This window comes from Haliotis cracherodii, unplaced genomic scaffold, assembly GCF_022045235.1.
Source record: "Haliotis cracherodii isolate W230 unplaced genomic scaffold, xgHalCrac1.p SCAF_15, whole genome shotgun sequence".
Taxonomy (NCBI): Eukaryota; Metazoa; Mollusca; class Gastropoda; order Lepetellida; family Haliotidae; genus Haliotis; species Haliotis cracherodii.
This window is the reverse complement of record NW_027266270.1, coordinates 24,365,853-24,385,840: the sequence shown is the minus strand read 5'-3', so window position 1 is coordinate 24,385,840 and position 19,988 is coordinate 24,365,853. Positions and strand designations below refer to the sequence as shown.

The following is a 19,988-nucleotide window of genomic DNA, read 5'->3' as shown; positions in this document are numbered from 1 at the left end:
TTAGAGGTGACATTGCTTTGTTGAAAGGGCCCCAGTTCATGATTCAGGTTGTCATTATTTAAGTTGTTCTTTGTTTTTTTTGAAAACTTGTAAATTATAAGTGGAATTGGAACGTCTAGTGCGAGTAGGAGGTATTGCCAGGTACATTCAAGGCAGTGAAAGAAGGCAGTTGAAATGTAACTGGACTTAAGAGTCTAGAATAATCAATGTTTCTTTTGTACCTATATCATCTCTTCCTTCATTATCTCAATGTGTATTGTCATTTAAATGTATGGCATATATTAAAGTTGCCATGGACAATTCTAGGAAGACAGCACACGTGGCCATTCCCTGTGACCTCATCCAAATCAATATGCTTCACAGCTGCATTTGTATGCATTGATCAGTTGTTTATCAGACTGGTGAAGTCATAAGATGGCCATATCATATCTGTAAACATGTTGACCACTTGTTCATTAGATATCACACTGTAAGTTGCATATTATTTCCTGGACTGCACTATAGCTTGTGTGTGGTTGTAGATCGTACCGCCAAGACGTGGGATCTGGCCACTGGCAAGGAGATCCTGGCATACACCGGCCACCCCAACAATGTGGGGAAGGTGAAGTACTGTGAGGCTACCAAGCTCACCTTCACCGTGTCCCAGTCCTTCATCAAGGTGTGGGACATCCGGAGCAAGTCTGCACAGTGCATCAAGACACTAGGGTGAGACAAGATGCTAAGATGAGTCACACGAGTGAGACAAAACACTGAAACACTAGGGTAAGGCAAAATACTAGGATGAGTCAAGAAAGAGACAAAACGGTAGGGTGAGTTGAGACACTAGGGTGAGGCAAGACAGTAGGGTGAGACACGATGAAAGGATAAGTCAAGACACATGAGTGAAACAGACAAGACACTAGGATGAGGCAAGACACGAGTGAGACGAAACACTGGGGTGCAACAAGCCACTAGGATGAGGCAAGACACCAGAAGATGGGGGTGGGGGGTGGGGCAGTTATGATGCTAGGGTGAGTCAAGATGCTAGGGTGAGACAAGACGCTACAATGAGTCAAGAAACTAGGGTGAGACAGTGGTTAGATGAAAAATCCATGATCACCTATGGACAATAAACTTATTGAATGTTGTCTAACATCACAGATAGCAGTATTCCAATATATCATGACAGTGTGTAAGTAATATAGCTTGACAAGACAAACCAGTGACTGGAAGCGTGGACACCTTTGTTGGGGCAAGATGAGATGACAGAACCTGGCCACCTGATCCAAGTTTCTTCTTGTGATAGGGCGGTCAGGCAGCCTAGTGGTTAAAGCGTTCACTCATCACGCTGATGACCCGGGTTCGATTCCCGACATGGGTACAATGTGTGAAGCCCATTTCTGGTGTCCCCTGCCGTGATATTGCTGGAATATTGCTAAAAGCGGCGTAGAACCATACCTACTCACTCACATTGGGATTCCAGTTTGTTTTTCAGTACTGGGACCCTGTAGGGATCTTGGGGGAGAATAAACTCTGTATCATAGGTGACTTAATAGCCCATTTCAGGTGTCGCCTGCCGTGATATTGCTGGAAAATTGCTAAAGTGGCGTAAAACCTGACTGACTGACTGACTGACTGACTGACTGACTGACTCACTGACTGACTCACTGACTCACTCACTGACTCACTGATTCACTGACTGACTCACTCACTCACTCACTCACTCACTCACTCACTCACTCACTCACTCACCAACCCGCTCACTCACTCTCACTCACTCACTCTTGTTGTGACAAACATAGGAAATGACTGGTCACTAATTCTACCCCAGAATCTGCACAGGTGTAATAAACATAAGATGACGGATTGAAAATGTTGTCCCTTGTACAAGACACTAGTACAAGAGATTTTCTAAAGCAAACCTGGAATATATAACAGAAAAACAAATACCCATATACAAATACCCAGTGATAAAAGGTATGGCAGTTTATACATCAGGACTTGGTGAATTGTTACAGTTGAATTGTTACAGTTGGAGTGAATCAGTGGCATCTGTTTGCAGGTCATCTGGACTGAGTGTGACTGGTCCAGCCAATCAGACCTACCAGTCCCGCCAGACCGACCTGGCCCCTGGTGAACATCACATCAACGACATCGCCCTTGGTAGTGACGGCGTCACGCTGTACTGTGCTACAGGCAACATAGTCCGAGTCTGGGATCTCAGGAGGTTTGTTAATTTTCTATTGTTTAGAGAGTTGGTCTATTAGATAGAGTGTCTGCCTGGAGAGTAGAAGGTCTGTCAGAGCATCAGACCAAAAGACATTAAAGGATGGCATTCGGCATAAAGGGGATATAACAATGACTGGTTTTACCATGTTAAACTGTAGCATGATATCTTGCATTTGCGTAAATTGGGACTAGTACAAGCAGCCACATACATGCACACAAAAAACACATGCATGCACACTGCTATGTAAGTGAAATGCAATGCTTAATTATTGTTATTGTTTATTTTTTTTAAAATTGGAAATAAAATCGAAACATGGGGCAGACTTTATGAGGATGCGGGCGGTACCTGAGAACCAAGACTATTACATTTTAACCCTTGGCTGTTTACAAGCTAAACACAAAGCAACTTATTCATTGAAATGTGGTCAATTTTGCAATCTTCAGATACAGTGCAGTGGGAAAGCTGAGTGGTGGCCATCAGGCCGCTGTCATGGTGCTGGCTGTAGATGCAAGTACGGACTCCAGCACTGTCATCACGGGATCCAAGGACCACTATATTAAGGTGAGGAGACATCTGATGCTCCTAGCGTCACTTGAGATTTGATCAAACAAAACTGTAACAGGCTAGCACATGATGGAAAAGACTTGAAAGGCTTGACAAACTTACCAAGGAAAGGCCGAGTACTTTGTAATTGATATCTGGTAACTATTGTTAGAACCTTGAAAAAGCTTTATGAAGTCCTGAAATTGCATGTTAGTATAAACCAGTCCCTTAAGACCTGTGAAGATCCGGGGTAGGATAGGTCTTCATCAACCCATGCTTTCGTAAAAGGCGACTATGCTTGTCGTAAGAGGCAACTAACGGGATCAGGTGGTCAGGTTTGCTGACTTAGTTGATGCATGTCATCAATCCCAATATCGTGGATCGATGCTCATGATGTCAATCACTGGATTGCATGGTCCAGACTGGATTATTCACAGACTGACGTCATATAGCTGGAATATTGCTGAGTGCAACGTTAAACAACAAACAATTAAACAAGCAAACAAACCAGTCCCTTATAATTAAGTGGTTTATCTTGTGCATGGTCTCAATGTATTTGTGGACAATTTATTGCATACACAAGCCAATATTCTGTAGCTTTGTCAGTTAGTAAAATCTGCTAAAATAATTAATATTTTTCAGTTGCAAATATTCAGTTGTAGTTTCTGTATCAGAACAATCTTTTTCCCTGTGGAACATAAGGTTATTTGCACTTTACTGAACAACTAGTGAAGGGAAGCAACTCTATAATGGTCTCCCTTAAACATGAACATTGTCTCAATGACAAGTTTCTGACAGATATTCATCTGAACATATAACAATACCCTACATCATGAACTAGTTATATGTAAGGGTTGAATGTCACAAATAAAGTGGTAAGTAATGAGTATATGTAACTGTTGCCTGTAATAAACATGACTGCTACCTGTTCCAGGTGTTCGAGGTGCTGGACGAAGCTGCAGGTGTGTTCACCCCCAAGTACAACCTGGACCCCCCTCACTATGATGGAATACAGTCTCTAGCTCTCCATGGCAGCATGCTGTTCAGTGGCTCCCGAGACACTTGTATCAAGAAGTGGGATCTCAAGGACCAGCAGCTGAAACAGGTGGGAGTGTTAACATGTCTTCTGTCGGATAGATTACACATTGATTTCAAGATAACATTGCCCTCTGCAGTGCGTGACAAAGTCCCCAAACCCTCTTAGAACCATTTTCAGAAGATTTAACTGTTGTCTTAAGGTTTTACTGGTAGCTGATCTTACCAGGCTGAACAGAATTTTACTAGACTCAGGGTTCAGACAAGTGGCTGAAGTCGAAGACTGTCTCTGTCATTGATTTGATAAAGTCTCACCCAAGGAATATTGTGAAACTAAGTCTATTTTCACAAAAACAGTTTAGAAAATCGTAGCACTATGCCTGCTTTGTGTATCGGAACCCAGGAGAGTTATGAGTCATGCTACATTTGGCTGTGAGACAGCATCATTACACATCATATGTCCTTGACAATATGTCTCAGTTAGTAATCCCTTCTTTCTCAATCTCTCCAGTCAATGAATGCTGCACACAAGGACTGGGTGTGTGCACTGGACTTCATGCCAGGAGGCAACTTCCTGTTGAGTGCATGTAGAGGGGGCACCCTCAAGCTCTGGCAGATGGACTCTTGTGCTCAGATTGCTGAGATCAAGGCTCATTCCAGCCCCATCAATGCCATTGCTACCAATTCCACCTCCATCTTTACTGCATCCAAGTGAGTATTTACCTTTGTTTGGGTGTACAGAGAGAATTATTACAGACTGTGTTAGATTTGATCATGACACTTTTTTCTCATCATTATAATCCAGTGATTCATAAAAAATCAAATTTGGTAAACACGTTAATTGATCACACTGTCAAGCATTGTTTTTCCTGATCCACAGTAGACGTGTTGCATATGTAACACCTGGCATGGAGATCCCCATTGTGCATTCCTGCACAAGTTCCTTGTTTCTGTCCTGATCTAGTCTCACTCACTATATATTGTAGACATAACAATTTCTGCTTTGTAGTTTTCCTACAGCTCACTCAAATAAAAGGTACATGCATTTCGTCCCTTAGGCCTGCTGGACACTTTGATCATGGGTTTGAGTCCAAGATTCACCCTGACTATGTTCCTGGGTTTGTCAGCACCATTTCTCTTCAAATGGGTTCTGCCTCAGATCCTAAGATCTGCCTCCCACACGAAGCTGACATATCGTGATATACCAGAAATACTGTTCCATGTGGTGTTAATTAAGACAAATTTTTGCTCCCTCTGATCTAGTTGTATTTCAGCTATCATCTTCTGTTCATTCCAGTGAGCCTGTGGTGAAAATATGGCAACTTCGAAGAACTAACAGTCTGCGAATCTTTAACCGGGAGTGGTTCATCTAACATGACTAACACTGACCAATATTTGTCATCATCATTACATACACCAGCAACAATTCCCACCAGTTGTGGGATGACTATATGCATTCTGCTGTCCATTATGAGGACGAGACTATGTACACTCAATTACTCCTAATTCCACCAGAAAACATGTCAAACTTACGACCAGCAAGTAGATAGAAGTTCTGTTAGTTAATGTCAAAACCTTCACTGGCATTTATGGCAACATCACTTTGATTCTGTGTTGCAAAGCAAATTGATGGCAAGACTATAGACTGAATAATGTAGAAATCCATTGACAAATGGAAGCTATGTATGAAATCATTGACAGTTCTTACAAATTCAAAAGATACACACAGCCACTGAGTGGGTCACTGTGACGATTATTTTGGTCCTGTTAAGTTGGTATGTTTTGCTTTGTAGAAATGAATCTCCCAATGTGCTTCTCATTGTCATAGCTGGGTGAATATTAGATACTAGGTCAGACCACAGTGACTTAGGTACTCTTTGTACTGAGACATCAGGCCTGTAGCTACACACAGCAGGACAGCTTTTCATGCCTGCTTGGAAAACCGAAGGTGAAAAGTCTGACTTTGGCAGCACAGTTTCTCACTGTTTGAAGAATTGCAGGCTGCCCACACACAAAAGTTTTGAGGGTCCGTGCACAAGAACCCAGTATTAAAACAGCTTTTAGCCTTAGAAAACTTAACAGATCTAGAACGGTTTCAAATTATTTTTTGAACTGTAAGTATTTCTGTTGAGGTGTAGTTTCATTGTGTAGAGTTTGTAGTGACTTCAAGGGCTTTCATATCATCCATTGTAACCATGGTTACTCATTGTGCATTACCCATCATCATTCCTCAGAAATGATCATCTTGCTGACATGTCAGTTACCTCCCCTAGTTTTTGTGTACTATAAAACTTATGAGAGAATGTAGGGTTGTCAACTTGACAATCAGCACACTTCATGCAACATGTTGAATCATACTGTCATTGTAAAAATATTCAACCTTATTTGTTTGTATGTAATAAAAGGGAAATATTAGTTGTGAATTAAAGGACCAACTATCACAATATGTTGTGAAACTGATGAGATTATATGTATGCTAAACATTGCCGTTCATTGTACATAAGCTGTTATGTATTAGAAAGAGAATAATGAATTTATTTTGCAATACTTGTTGGTTGCTGGTCATAATGAGTGCCAAATATGTTTTACCTATTAACAGCGATATATTTCCCAGAATGATAAACAAAGGCAGGTTCCTCTTGACCAAAGTCACCAGGACCGCTTTCCACAAAGTGATTATATTGCTACAACTATTATATGTCTGTTACAATATAGGAATTATGACAGTTGTTGCGCTAAGATTGCTTTGTGAAACTGGGCCTTCGTACCAAAACACCACAATTAAAACATCCTCAGGGCTTTGTAAAACTATGAATCTTACTTGTTGGCTTATGTCTGTATTCAAAGTTCACTTTGCTACTGTAACTGGTTACAGTGGAAGTTTGCTGAAAGTATTAAGTATGAAGTTGTAAAGGCACATAAATACACTGGTTCTCACAATAAGCTACAACTAAGGTACTTAATACTTGCCTTTGCTCAATGACAAGAGATGCATTAACACTTTGTTTGTACTCGTGTTATATATTCTAATTGTTATATTGTTACGATGCTTTTACTAATGCCATCCTCAGTAATCAAGGCTACATTTCACCGCCTCTCTTGATGTAGCCTATCAAGTTACATACGATGCATTGGCATGGGACAAAGTAGCAATTAATGGACAGAGAATCTCCTTGGAAACTGAGAAATATGACCCTGATTGTTGAGGATGACACAAGCTGGATAGCGTGTGCTTGTTGAATTAATTATTGTAAAAATCTATCCAGTTTTGAAAGCTTGACATATATGAGTTTGTTAATAACTGATTGATCTTTACAGACTTGTTGACAAGAAATATATATTTTGCTAAATGAGGTGATACTTTGCCAAGCGAGTGAGTTCTATGTATTAACTATGTTTTGGTGGTATACAGTCAATATGTTGGACAGTTTCTTGAGGAGCTTTACATAATTATATGTGTTGGTCAAATTCTTTATGTCATCTTTAGCCACATATTCTCCACTGTATGTTCCTACTTTTCATGTGGTTTATGATCAGCTAGGCTTATTAGCCCAACACAAAATTTGCTTGACATGGACCTTCTTTTGATTCATCAGAACTTTATATGTTCACTTATAGTTTTAGTTTATTTGAGGAAATGTTTATTAATATTTAAGTCACCTTTCTTGTCTTGATTCAAAGAAAGGTTCCCTGAGATTCACCAGATGTTTAATCCAGACACCGAAGCACAACTAAAAGTTGTCGTATTAGAGATTGACATTCCTTGATGTACTGATAAATGTACAGCAGACATACTATAGCTGATATTGATCGGTTTAACATCAAAATGTAACAGGATCGGGTGGTCAGGCTTGCAGACTTGGTTGATGCATGTCATTAATCCCAATTGCCTTGATCGATGCTCATGATGTCAATCACTGGATTGTCTGGTCCAGACTCGATTATTTAAAGTCATATAGCTGGAATATTGCTGAATGTGGCGTTAAACAACAGACAAAGAAAACATAAAAATGTACCCTGGGTACAAACCGATATATCGAGAACTAGGCCCAATCAGTAGTTTATCAGTTTATAGAACACAGTTCTGTATCTATATTGTTGTGCAGTTTGTTGTAACATTCTATTTATTAACATTCATTGGTATGCCTTAAACCTATTCCTGGGAACAACTCGATTATCAATGTACCCAGGGCACATTTTGATGGTAAACTGAGACTGACACCCTGTTGGCCTGTAAGCTGTGCAGGCTATTCATGTACAATGTGATATTTGGTTTGATTTTGAATTCAACTATAGGCAGTGTCACCCAAGGTAATGCTCAGCTTGTCTTGCACAGTTGTCCATGGCAGTACTTTTATATCCCTGTGATGTTCCGTACCTCTTCTATTACTAAGAAACAGTTTGCTTAGGTTCTGTTTGTCGAAATCAACTAATTATTTGATAACTTGGTTGAGCTGGCTCAAACCCCATACTCATTGTGGTGGCTCTGTTGTTGATGCTCTTGCTTGCCATGTGCATGACCAGGTTTGATTCTTCATTGGAGCTATGTGCGGTCTTTGTGCAATCTTTGTAAAACCCATGTTCTAATGGCTACAGAATTGCTTGAAAGTGTCAGGACCCAATAGGTCACTTATTCATCAAAAGTCACAGTGTATAATAATTTTCTCATTGACATTCCATTGTGTTTTCTATCTCCTCTGTCTATTCCTGTGCATCATCATAAGTTTAATGTATCTATCGATTTGTCTTACCTGCATGTCTCAATGTCAAAGCTTGCAGTCTGAACAATTTAGACCTTCAATCGCATGCTTCTCACCCTAACACCAACCTAACCCTTTCCTAATTTTACTTTCCCTTTGTTCACAGAAAGCTGCGTTGTTGTTATGACATATTTTCTCTTTCTTGAATTTGTTGTTTTTGGCTTGTTTTCTTTTCTTTCATTTGCAAGCTGTATTGTTCTTTTTTGCTTGGCTACATTGATTCTTTCCCTGATTTTAGTGACAACACGGTAGCATTCTGGAAACACAGAACCACCACCGACCCCTCCGATATCTCAGACTTTGGAGATGAACAACAAGGGGTCACTTCTTGAGGTTAAGCACTTGACCTAGATCCATAAATTGATGATACTCCAGCAAGTACCTCCATCAAAGAAAAGACTTGGCCTATAAATACGGAATCTGCAGACTGTGTCTGATGTTAGTGCTCTGTGTGTATTCTAACCTGACATACACAGAAATAATTTGTGATTCTTTCCATATCCTTTTTAGTGGATTTGAGAGAAAGGTAAACATGTGCTGTGTCATGTTTGTGTGTAAGGGAGTAACCCTTTGATGTTCAAGGGATTTTCTAAAAAAAGTAATCATGCACGATATATATATTTTTTTTTACATATATGACTCGCATTGTAGGGGAATATGACGTGCCCTTTTTATGCTTAATTGTTAAAAAAATTACAGTTCCTGATTTCGATTTATTTAAAAAAGTAAAATTGAACACCATTGTATGTTGGAAATGATAATAGAGCTCATAATTGCCCCCCTGTCCCCATCCTTGAAAATCAAATGGCTGCTCCCTAATAGTTTATGTTCACATTTCACTTAATTGAGAAAAAACTCTACCACAGTGTCATTACAACCTTTAAATTGACATGTTGTTGACAGTGGTGAAAGTAAGAGTTTGAAAGTAGGATTCCTGTTATGACTTGTCAAATTAGACAAGTATCAATATTTAATTCATACCACTAACAGGGTTTGATTGCATTTACTCTTGAATGTAACATTGATGATACAGGTAATTAGCTTGACTATTTTTTACTTGTATTATGTCAGTTTTCTCTGTAATGCTAAATATGCCATAGCTGATCTCATCGTCACTGTGTAGTGTAAGTCATTGGAAACAGAGAAACACTTCATTGAAATCTTGATGCTCCAACATCACAATGCAAGACACAAGGGAAACAAATGTAGTGGAACAATTTCTCAATTTGATCCATTATGGGTTTATCATTTTTGGGCACAAAATATTTGGGAGAAAAGACAATTCAAACCAAGTATCATTGTCATTAGTCATACATGAAATATTTTTAACAATTTGTCTCGTCAGTACCTGATCTCTGTTTTATCCAGATCTTGTCCCTAGGTGCAGATACTAACACTGTCTCCATGTTTTATTGTTGGTTACCAGGGTTCCATAATTCCAAGAAGCAATACCAAAACGTTGAACATAGTGTACATAGGGGTGTAAGGGTCTGCCACTTGTAGCTTGAGCACAAATACATATATACTGTTCTGAATTACAGGGATACTCTCAACAGGCTCATATTTACAAGGACAGATGTGTCCGTTTTCGACTGTGTGTACATATATGTCTGTGAGAGAGATCATTTGATCCAAATTGTGTGTTTGTGTGAAATGTTCAAGGTATATATATTAGACTTAGTTCATTGTACATTTATCATTTATGAATTCTCATTCCTTAACATGATCTCGTAAGTTATTCTGTACAACTGTGATTGACTTTACAAGGTGATGGTCATGTATATTTGACCTTGCTATGACCAGTGGGTCAGTCAGTCATTCCTGCAGTTCTGTATGCTTCTCAAACAAAGGCAAGGTATTGGTGTGTGCTTCAATAAGAGTGTTGGGTGTATCCAAGAGTGAAAGGATGAAGACTGATTGCCATTTGGCTCTGATAAAGTGGCTTTGTGAATTGGTTTGATACCATAAACATTTTGTCCTCCAAACAAATGATGAGACACTTTACATAATCTATTCTCATTGAAAATTTCAATAATTTTTATTAAATGATATATCATATATTTGGTTTTGTTAAGTGATGAGGTAACCTTCTTTCCCACATGACAATATGACTGTTTGTAATGTTAAATAAGTCATGGTGAGGAAGTAAGATGCAAGCTAGTTGTTATATCCAATTGATGTCCGCCCTTGAGAACCAGCATTTAGGTCAACAACATGACTGTGGTGATTTTGTTCCAGATCTTTGTAGTGCTACCAACCAAATGTTTATTGTTATGCAGGAAAACCATTTATTCCATAATTGGTTATTATAAGGAACTTGGTCTTCAGCTGATAAACTTACATATACAATGTATTGAAGTGTGTAATATGTTTATGTATACAAATAACCTATCATAAGACCATCATCTTGATTGCATAGAAATATGTAATGTGAAAATAGCAAGATGTATTTAGCAGGCTGGACGCATAAGATTATTTCTTTGTACATGTACCATTACTTATTTAAAAAAGAAAGATAAAAGAGGTAAGAATTTGATTGCCGAGAATGTTTCTTGTTTTGCAGAGTGATTGAAATGGTAAACTTTCATTTGTCATTGGAACAGGGTGCTCTGTATGTCTGTAGGATAAAAATATTAGAACATACTAATATAATCACTAACATTGTTAAGGTCATCAATGTATTATCTAGTCTATATACTATACCTCATTTTAGCTATACATTTCAACTCTAGTGTACAAAAATTCAGAAATTTCGTTGCTAAAATAATTTTGCCAATTTGAAGTTACCTATTTCAGTGTCAGATTATATATATTTGTTATCAATGATATAATAATGTGATACAATGTTGCATACAAGTGAAAATATAAATTAAGATTACTTAGTTAATATATCAGTTAGAGCCATTTCACAAAGTTGAATACTTTATGTAGTCAACAAAATTACAAAAGACTTAAAGGAAAACATGCTGTGACTTTGTGAAATGGTGCAGTGGTTGATATATTGCTGTTCAGCTCAAACTAAACCTGGTGTCATGACCATGTACCTTTTACAATGTATGATGTATAAATATTACCCTGTTCAAAATATTTATCCTGCCCAAGCCTGACTCCAGACATCGTGAATGCTTGGATAGTGACTGCCTGGTGCTGCGAAATGATATCAAAGTAAAATATTTTCATATTCACCTGTTGTTGTGTTTTTAATTTATTGGGAAGGTTACGTCTTTTAAGACATCTATTCTCCATGACTATCTGTATTGCAGGTAACTCAGATCACAAACAATTATGTAGTGGTATATGCAAATAGGTGGAGACTGCCTCAGCCAAGTCTGGGCCCCCTCCTTCTGTCCCTCTATCATTTTGCAAGGTCATCAATTTAACCTGATTGATGTGGGATATACCTTTATCAAGATAACTGTTTGACCTGTTGCTGTACATGTGTTCTTGTATGTCATTTATGTATGAGTGAGTGGGTCTCACTATTTCATGGCAGGTCTCCTTGATCTGGAAGAAAATCCCCGAGTGAATTAGATCTTTGACATTGTCTCTTTGTGAATCTCATTTGCGCAAGCACACCTTAGTGACCAAGCTCAGTGTAGCCATTATTAGTACCTAAGAGAACTTGGCCAACTGCACCCTTCCTTTATTTGAATTTTCATGGAATCCAAGATACCAGGAAATATGACCGTGGAATACCACTTCATAGTCACTATTCTTACACTGGGTTCTTCCAAAAAGATCCGACAAAAGTTTCTAAGAACTGTTTGAACATTCATTCATTCAAGGTTTAATCATAAAGAGGGGTTAAACCCATCTCACTTACTCATTACACTTGGTCCAGTGATGCCCCCTGCTTTGTATATAGATCGAAGTCTTCATCCTGGTCCTGAAAAGGCCACACGGAAGCATTCAACTAGTCATTAAGGGAAGAGATAAAAGTTGGAGGGTGCTTTGTGATGAACGTGAGGGAACAGGGAAGTAATTCAAAGCCACTGTCTACAGTAGAGGGGAATTAGTCAACTGATGAAGTCCGTTGTATTTCCCATGGATAGTCTGACCTAGTTACAGAGAGTCCATCACGATTATCCCCTTGCTGTCCAAGGAAAGCTGAAGCCACTTGTACTTTGGTGGACAGACGCCACTCTTGATCAAAGGTTTAGACGTAGGTCTCAACCTGTCACATTCTTACTGGTATCTTGATAACCCATGCAGTTTTCAGTTTGGTTGGGTCTTCCAAGACATCAAGACATGATATCACACACTTCTTGAACCTCACGTTACACTAAACAATATCGGAGGTCACGAACGTGTCGATTTACCCTTTTCAGTGTGAGTGGTCGTATGTTTTTCATCCTCGACCCGGGGGCACGGGTGGCCCAGTCGTCTAAGGCGCCGCGATTCGCTGTGCAGAGTTGCGTCCCTTGGGCACGCCAGAAACCTATGATTGTGGGTTCGAATCCCGGTTCGCCCCGATTATGTTTCTAGGTTTGTCAGCACCATACCCGTGCTCGTGGGTTTCACCGAAGTGGTAAACCTCTTAGACCTTCATCACTTCGGGCTTTCCTCCCACATTAAGCTGACACGTCGCGATATAACTGGAATATTGTTAAAAGCGGCGTTAAACCCAAGTCACTCACTCACACACTCACATCCTCGATCCACAGGTTTTATGTCGCTGAATAAAGATGAGCGGTATGTGTTATGTTTGTTTCGACCAGGAACCGTACGATTTTCAAATATAAACCCGAAAACTATGTGATAAGAAAAAAGAGCCCTAACTTGACGCCTGTCTACATTTTGGCTGATCGTTGAGTCAAAACTAGCAACACAAAAATATCCCTAGAAAATGATACTCTGGTTCTTAATGTCACGATACAAATGAGTATATTTGCAACTGAATTTTCTATTCTTAATTCACCGAGTAAGTTAGTGAGCCTAGTCCGTGCCTCGTAACGTGTCAACAGTCATCTGACAGTATCAGGTTGTTTAAATGGCTTGGTGCCAGATATAATTCCCGCTGAACAATAAAGGTCAATTGTTTCCGTTGAGTAGGACATTTCTCCTGAAATGCAGTTTTGTCGAAACTGAATATTCGTACCGACAGTGTATTTGGTATACCGTAATATTACACATCTATGTGCTTTTCAGTGTTATTTGGTATCACGTAAACCACACAATTTGTTGTTTAACGTTGCAATGTTGCAGTTGTATGGCGGCGGTGTGTAATAATCGAGTCTGAACCATATAGTCCAGTGATTGACATGATGAGCATTGATCTACGCAATTAGGATACGATGACATGCATCAGCCAACTCAACGAGCCTGACCACCCGATCCCTTAGTCGCCATGACCATAATATGTTTCATTCACCACAAAACGATTGTCCAAGTCAGGGGTGTAAATGGTTCTACAATATGAGGAAATTGAAGGCCGTGTAAGGAAACCTTTTTTTTCTTCAGTGTGTTAGGTGATACTGTGAAAACGGGAATGTATGGTATAGGAAATGTTATTATAGTGCGATTGGTGACTAAATTTCGCTTACAAAAACGTTGCATTTTCAATTTGTCTTAACCATTACATTTAATATTCTTTGTGGTCATAAAGATATTTTTAAAAATAGGATGAACCAAATTGCCGGGCAAAAGAAATTGTTATACCTCGATGTCAGAATGATGAGATCTGATTGGTTCTAGTGATCTTGATAAAATACTGTGTATCCCCCACCTGGGAGGGAAATTGATTTCTAAGCGGCTGAAGAAATCCCTTATGCGCCGCCACGAATAACGTGGATTTCTGAGCTTGTGGTAAAACTATTTAGATACTGCTACAACTGACAGTATACACTTGAACATTACTAATGTTATCAACCCGTCAGGCTGAAAACAGTACCGAACCAATGAAAATTAAGGTCCAAAACACGATTACCCGCATGAAATGCATCACGATCTAATATCATTTCTTGTTTGTTTCATTTTTATCCATCATGCAACATGGGTGTATATTTTCTGTTTTACCCGGCGCTTTATTTCTCTTCCTGGTCATGCAAAAAGAATGACAATCGTGTCTTTCACCTTCAAGTCATAAAACCTATTTTACAAGGGTAATAAATGTGTAGCGAACAAGCTTGATCAAGACCTATAGAATGACCTGTGACAATGAAAACATATTTCCCAGGGACTGTTATGGGTTCTGTGGCATTAATGCAATGACATATCACATCACCTGACGCATGAAGCTCTCACACCCAGACAGGCTTACCGGTGGCATTCTCTCCACAGCTCGAAATCTGTTGGCCATGGAAAGGGTCATTTTAGGATGGGTGTATGCTATGGTAGCACTGTTTGTTCTCGGTAAGTTCATCATCTATTACAATCTTACATTGAAATTAATTAAATGTGCAGGTGTGGTTGTTCATCATGTTATAACATTTCTGTGGAAACAATTTACACGTTAATTGAACAAAGAAATACAATTAAAGTGTCTTAACATAGCTAAAGGCACAGATAGAGATTCCAGGGGATGGGGGCACAGTCGTCTAGGAACCGCCATTTTGTGGGTTCGAATCCTGGTTTGTCAGCTCCATACACATGCTCGTGTGGTAAACTCCTAATACCTGTACCTCTTTGGGTTTTCCTTGCACATCAATCTGGCACGTGATTTTACTGGAATATTGTTGATAGCGGCGTTAAACCAAATTCACTCATTCACTCAAATACACTTGACCTAATTATTTTCAAAACACTTTGACGTCCCTATCCACATTCAGTCAGTTTCGACAAGGGCCTATATCCACAGAGCAAAAAATCATAAAGTATATATTTTTTCTATCATTAAGAATGATAAATCCACGTGTCATTTGGTTAGATATAGCTCGAATTGTAGTGGCTATTTAAAAAGTTATCCCGTATTGCAGTGTCACTCAATAAGGCTGGCTTTTTTGTATCGGTTCTCTTGTAGGAATACAATTAATGATGATGACCCCGTCACGGATTCGTTTTTGTTCGTGCCATACACATCTGGTTGTGAAAATATGTATGTGACGGGGATAAATGTAACCCTTTTCTAAAGTTTATATGTCCTGGATTTCTTACCTTGCGAATGTCACTTCCAAGTTATACACTTTCCCATTATTGCACTCAGAGCTACAACTTTTATTTATGGAGATTCCGAGGTAGAATCGGTACTAACAAGCAGTGCTTGACACTGATGGATTCTTGTTTCCTCCTGCTTATCATGTTAATCCCCTAGCTTGATACCCGTGAAGATCAGGTTTAGAATAGGTCTTTAGCAACCCATGCTTGCCATAAAAGGCGACCATGTTTGTCATAAGAGGAGACAAACAGGGTCGGGTGGTCAGGCTCGGTGACTTGGTTGATGCATGTCATCGTATCCTAATTGAGAAGATCGATGCTCATGATATTAATCACTGGATTGTCTGGTCCAGACTCAATTATTTACAGACCGCCGTCATATAGCTGGAATATTGCTTTGTGAGTGCGGCGTTAAACAACAAACAAACAAACTTAGCTTGACTAACCGATATTGTATTAAAGTCGCCTTTTGTGACAAGCGTAACTTGCTAGGTACCAATTCTAACCCGGGATACCCACCGGGCCATGGGTATTGGTACCCAGATGTTGTTGACAGATGTTTGACCTTTGTTTTGGCTTCGTCGGGTTAAAGTCGTAATATTACTGAACTGCCCCTTGCATTACTCATTGAAATGTCCTTTGAGAAGTGACCGCCTCCGCGGTCTAGTGGTAGTGCGTCCGCCCGGAGAGCTGAAGGTCCGGGGTTCGATCCCCGATCGCGTCATACCAAAAGACGTTAAAAAATGGTACTATTGTTTAACCTGTCTGGCGCTGGTCATCAAGGGGCTAAAACAAGGACTGGTCGGCTCGGAGTCAGTAAAATGTGTCTGAATGGGGTATTCATGTTAAACTGCGGCATGGTATTTCAGTGAGCTAGCACTATAAATCGGCATCAGTCCGGACTAGTACAAGCAGCCACACAAGCACACACACGTACATGCACGTCGCTATGTAAGTGCAATAATCTTGGACGCGACGTTAAACCCCATTTCACCTCACCTCAACCTTGGAGAAGTCAACCGTATGGACCTACTCCACTCTTTCGAAACAAACAGGTTTGGGATAACACAATTATATATTTGGATTAGTGGGTGGATGAGTTTGGTTTAACGCCTCTTTGAACAGTACGTGTATGCCAGTTTAATATTCGAGCGTATCATTTTAATGTGGGAGAAAAGACGTAATGAATGGCGGTGCTGAACCTCGAACCACAATCATGGCGAGTTTGGGTTCATAACCCACGATCATAGGTTTCTGCACCCAGGAGATGCAACGCTGAACGGATTGCAGCATCTTAGAATGGGACACTCGTGTATGAAAACATAATACTTGTACGTGGATGGAACCATATTTTCGGTGTAGATTTTATCATTCAGTGATGAACTCCAAAGCGTTAAAGATGTCGACAAATGGTGCCAAGGTGATTGTTGTGAACGAAAAGGGCTTCTTCTCTTCCTCGACCTTAGTCTTCAGGCTGCAAACGTGTGGACAAGTCGATGTCTTGCTGGCATCAACCAGATGGAACGTTGAAAAGAGGGCGGAATACACATTCCGAATCAATGTTGCAATGTCGCGGTCTGAAGAGAAGAATACGGTGTTATACAGCAGGAAACCGCAGATGACCCTGCAGCAGGCCTGGGATCTCTGCCACGCTCCCGTATGGCTGACCGTTAGGGCGGTTCGTGGGCATCTGACAATATCAAAGTCTTGTAACTCACGCGATGTGTTCAAATTTGAAATGGACCCATATGTACCCATCAAATTTGCCGGTGTATCGAGTTCAGGCAAGGCAGACTGGGAATTGGGTAACGTATTAACTTTTTGTTTGACATTTTGCAATCACATTATTGGTGATGAATATTTTATTGTAGTTAAGTTTAGTTTTATCCAAGTTTATGAATGTAACTTGAACGAGTAGAACCAAATCATGTTCACAGTAGAACCAAATCATAGAATATACTAAGTGTCAAAGGTTTCTCGCCTGTTTTTTTAGCTCACCTTACTGAAAGTCAAGTGAGCTTATGTCGTAGCCTCTGTCAGTCGTCCAGAGGTTCGAATCCGACTTTCAATATCGCCATCTTTGCACCATACTGAAAACTAAACTTCTTATGGCCATTAATCGGCCATTGCTGTTCAAAATGTAATTAGTGAGTGAGTATGGTTTTACGCCGCTTTTGGCAATGTTCCAGCGATATCACGGCGGGGAACACTAGAAATGGGCTTCACACATTGTTCCCATGTGGGTAATCGAACCCCTGTCTTCGGCGGGAGCTATAAACGCCAGGCTACCCCAACGTCCCAAAATGTTTTGAAACTTGGTATATGTGTTGTTATGAGTGAGGCTCAACTAATGTTTATATGCGATATTGGACGCACGGGTGGCCCAGTCTTCTGAGGCACCGCAGTTTGCTGTTCAGAGTTGTGTCCCTTGGTCACGCGTTAAATCTATCTATATATAGTGGGTTAGAATGCCGCTTCGCATCGACGAGGTTTGTCAGCACCGTACCGTGCTTGTAGGTTTCACCGAAGTGGTAAACGTCTGAGACCAGCATCACCTTGGGCTTTCTCCAGTAAGCTGACACGTCGTGAATACTGGTAAAAGCGGCGTTACACCAAACTTGCTCACTCACTCACAATGCGATTTTTTAAAATGTTGTCCTTACTTTGACCTTTGCACTTAGTCCATGCTCCAAAACTCTCTCAAATGTTTGTTTCCAACAATGATGACACTTGAATTTGTTCAAAAGGTTAGAATCAAATTTTCAAAATGGCCGCCGCGACAGCCGTGATGTAAAATATGTTTTCTCTATGACTTCATTAATCATCCTTTGTTACTTTTTATTAGAACGCCCATGGAAGTCATTTCGGCGGTTAATCGATACTGGTTAATTTCGGGCGTTGGCTTTATATATTTTGACTTCATATTCAGGTGAGACCTGTGAAGATTCGGGGTAGAATAGGTTTTCAGCAACCCATGCTTGCCGTAAAAGGCAACTGTGCTTGTCGTAAGGGGCGACTAACAGGATCGGGTGGTCAGGCTCACTGACTTCGTTGATGCTTGTCATTGTATCCCAATTGTGTGGATCGATACTCAATATGTCAATCACTGGATTGTCTGATTCAGACCAGATCAGACTTACAGACCGTCGTCATATAGCTGTCGTTTTGGGTGCGGCGTTAAACAACGAACATTATTTACAGACTGCCGTCATATAGCTGGAATATTACCGAGTGCGGCGTTAAACAACAAACAAACAAACATATTCAGGTGAACTACAGTGCCATGGCACTATTTTCACACTATTTGTGGGCATGAATACACAATGCCATTTAGAAAGTGGTTAAATGTGACAAATGTTATATTTAGGATTACCCTTTCTGATGTGTTGTAATGTGTTATTCCAAATATAACATTTATTACATTTGTTTCACTTTGACTGTGACTTTTGACAATGCTGTACTGTGATATCTTCTTAATTTGCTTTTACAAAATTAAATTCTTTGCAGCTAAAATACCAGATTGCCCAAAGCCAGGACGTGAAGAGGAGTCTAATGGCACGAAGAAGTCTGGTATATATTTTGATACAACAGGCAGATTTGGTTGAGGGTTTGTCTTAAAAACTTGAGTGAGTGAATGATTGTTTGTTTGTTATTTAGCACCGCGCTCAGCAATATTTCAGCTGTATGACGGCGGTCTGTAAATAGTCGAGTCTGGACCAGACGATCCAGTGATTGACATCATGGTCATCGATCTACGCAGTTGAAATACGATGAAATGCATCAACCAAGTCAACAAGTCTGACCACCCGATCCCGTTTGTCGCCTCTTACGACAAGCATGGATTTCTAACCCCGATCTTCACGGGTAGAGTTAGTGAATGAGTCTTTCAGATATATCACGGCTAAATTTGGGATGAATGTCCGAAGTAATACATACGTTGATCATTTTGATTAAACCCACGAGCACGACAGCGTTACTATTTCCAAAATAGGACCATAAATCTCAAACAAGCAGAAAAATTACACGCTTTCATTTGTATGGTTTAAGATTACAAAAAAAACCAAAGTCAACATCAAAGACATTCATAAACATCGGGGCCACATTTAAACAAATCGGTGGTTGTGTGTTTCATTAACTAAATATTATATTTATGTACGAAAGTATTTATTTGAAACCGTTGTGTGGATGATAACCAAAACCCCACGTTATCCTAGCGAGGCAGCTAAAAGCGGTGTCTGAAACGTTAGAAACCGATACGGCCCGTGAAGATTCGGGTTAGAATAGGTCTTCAGCAACCAATGCTTGCCGTAACAGGCGACTATGCTTGTCGTAAAAGGCGACTTACGGGA

General features: G+C 39.9%; 1 protein-coding gene across 5 annotated transcripts in view; it reads left to right on the top strand.

The window, feature by feature from the left end:
• Positions 1 to 11,726, top strand: part of LOC139462404 (kinesin-like protein KIF21A) — a 114,457-nt gene extending 102,731 nt beyond the window's left edge. For 3 of the 5 annotated variants that reach the window (XM_071244100.1, XM_071244099.1, XM_071244097.1), the window contains 6 exons: positions 522 to 705; positions 2,042 to 2,206; positions 2,653 to 2,770; positions 3,687 to 3,857; positions 4,299 to 4,498; positions 8,786 to 11,726. In XM_071244100.1, coding sequence (XP_071100201.1) covers positions 522 to 705; positions 2,042 to 2,206; positions 2,653 to 2,770; positions 3,687 to 3,857; positions 4,299 to 4,498; positions 8,786 to 8,879 — 932 coding nt within the window. In that variant the 3' untranslated portion in view covers positions 8,880 to 11,726. Of the gene's footprint in view, positions 1 to 521; positions 706 to 2,041; positions 2,207 to 2,652; positions 2,771 to 3,686; positions 3,858 to 4,298; positions 4,499 to 5,084 lie in introns of all 5 variants that reach the window. The other 2 variants (XM_071244101.1, XM_071244098.1) reach the window with 1 other exon arrangement.
• The last annotated feature ends 8,262 nt before the right edge of the window (positions 11,727 to 19,988 follow it).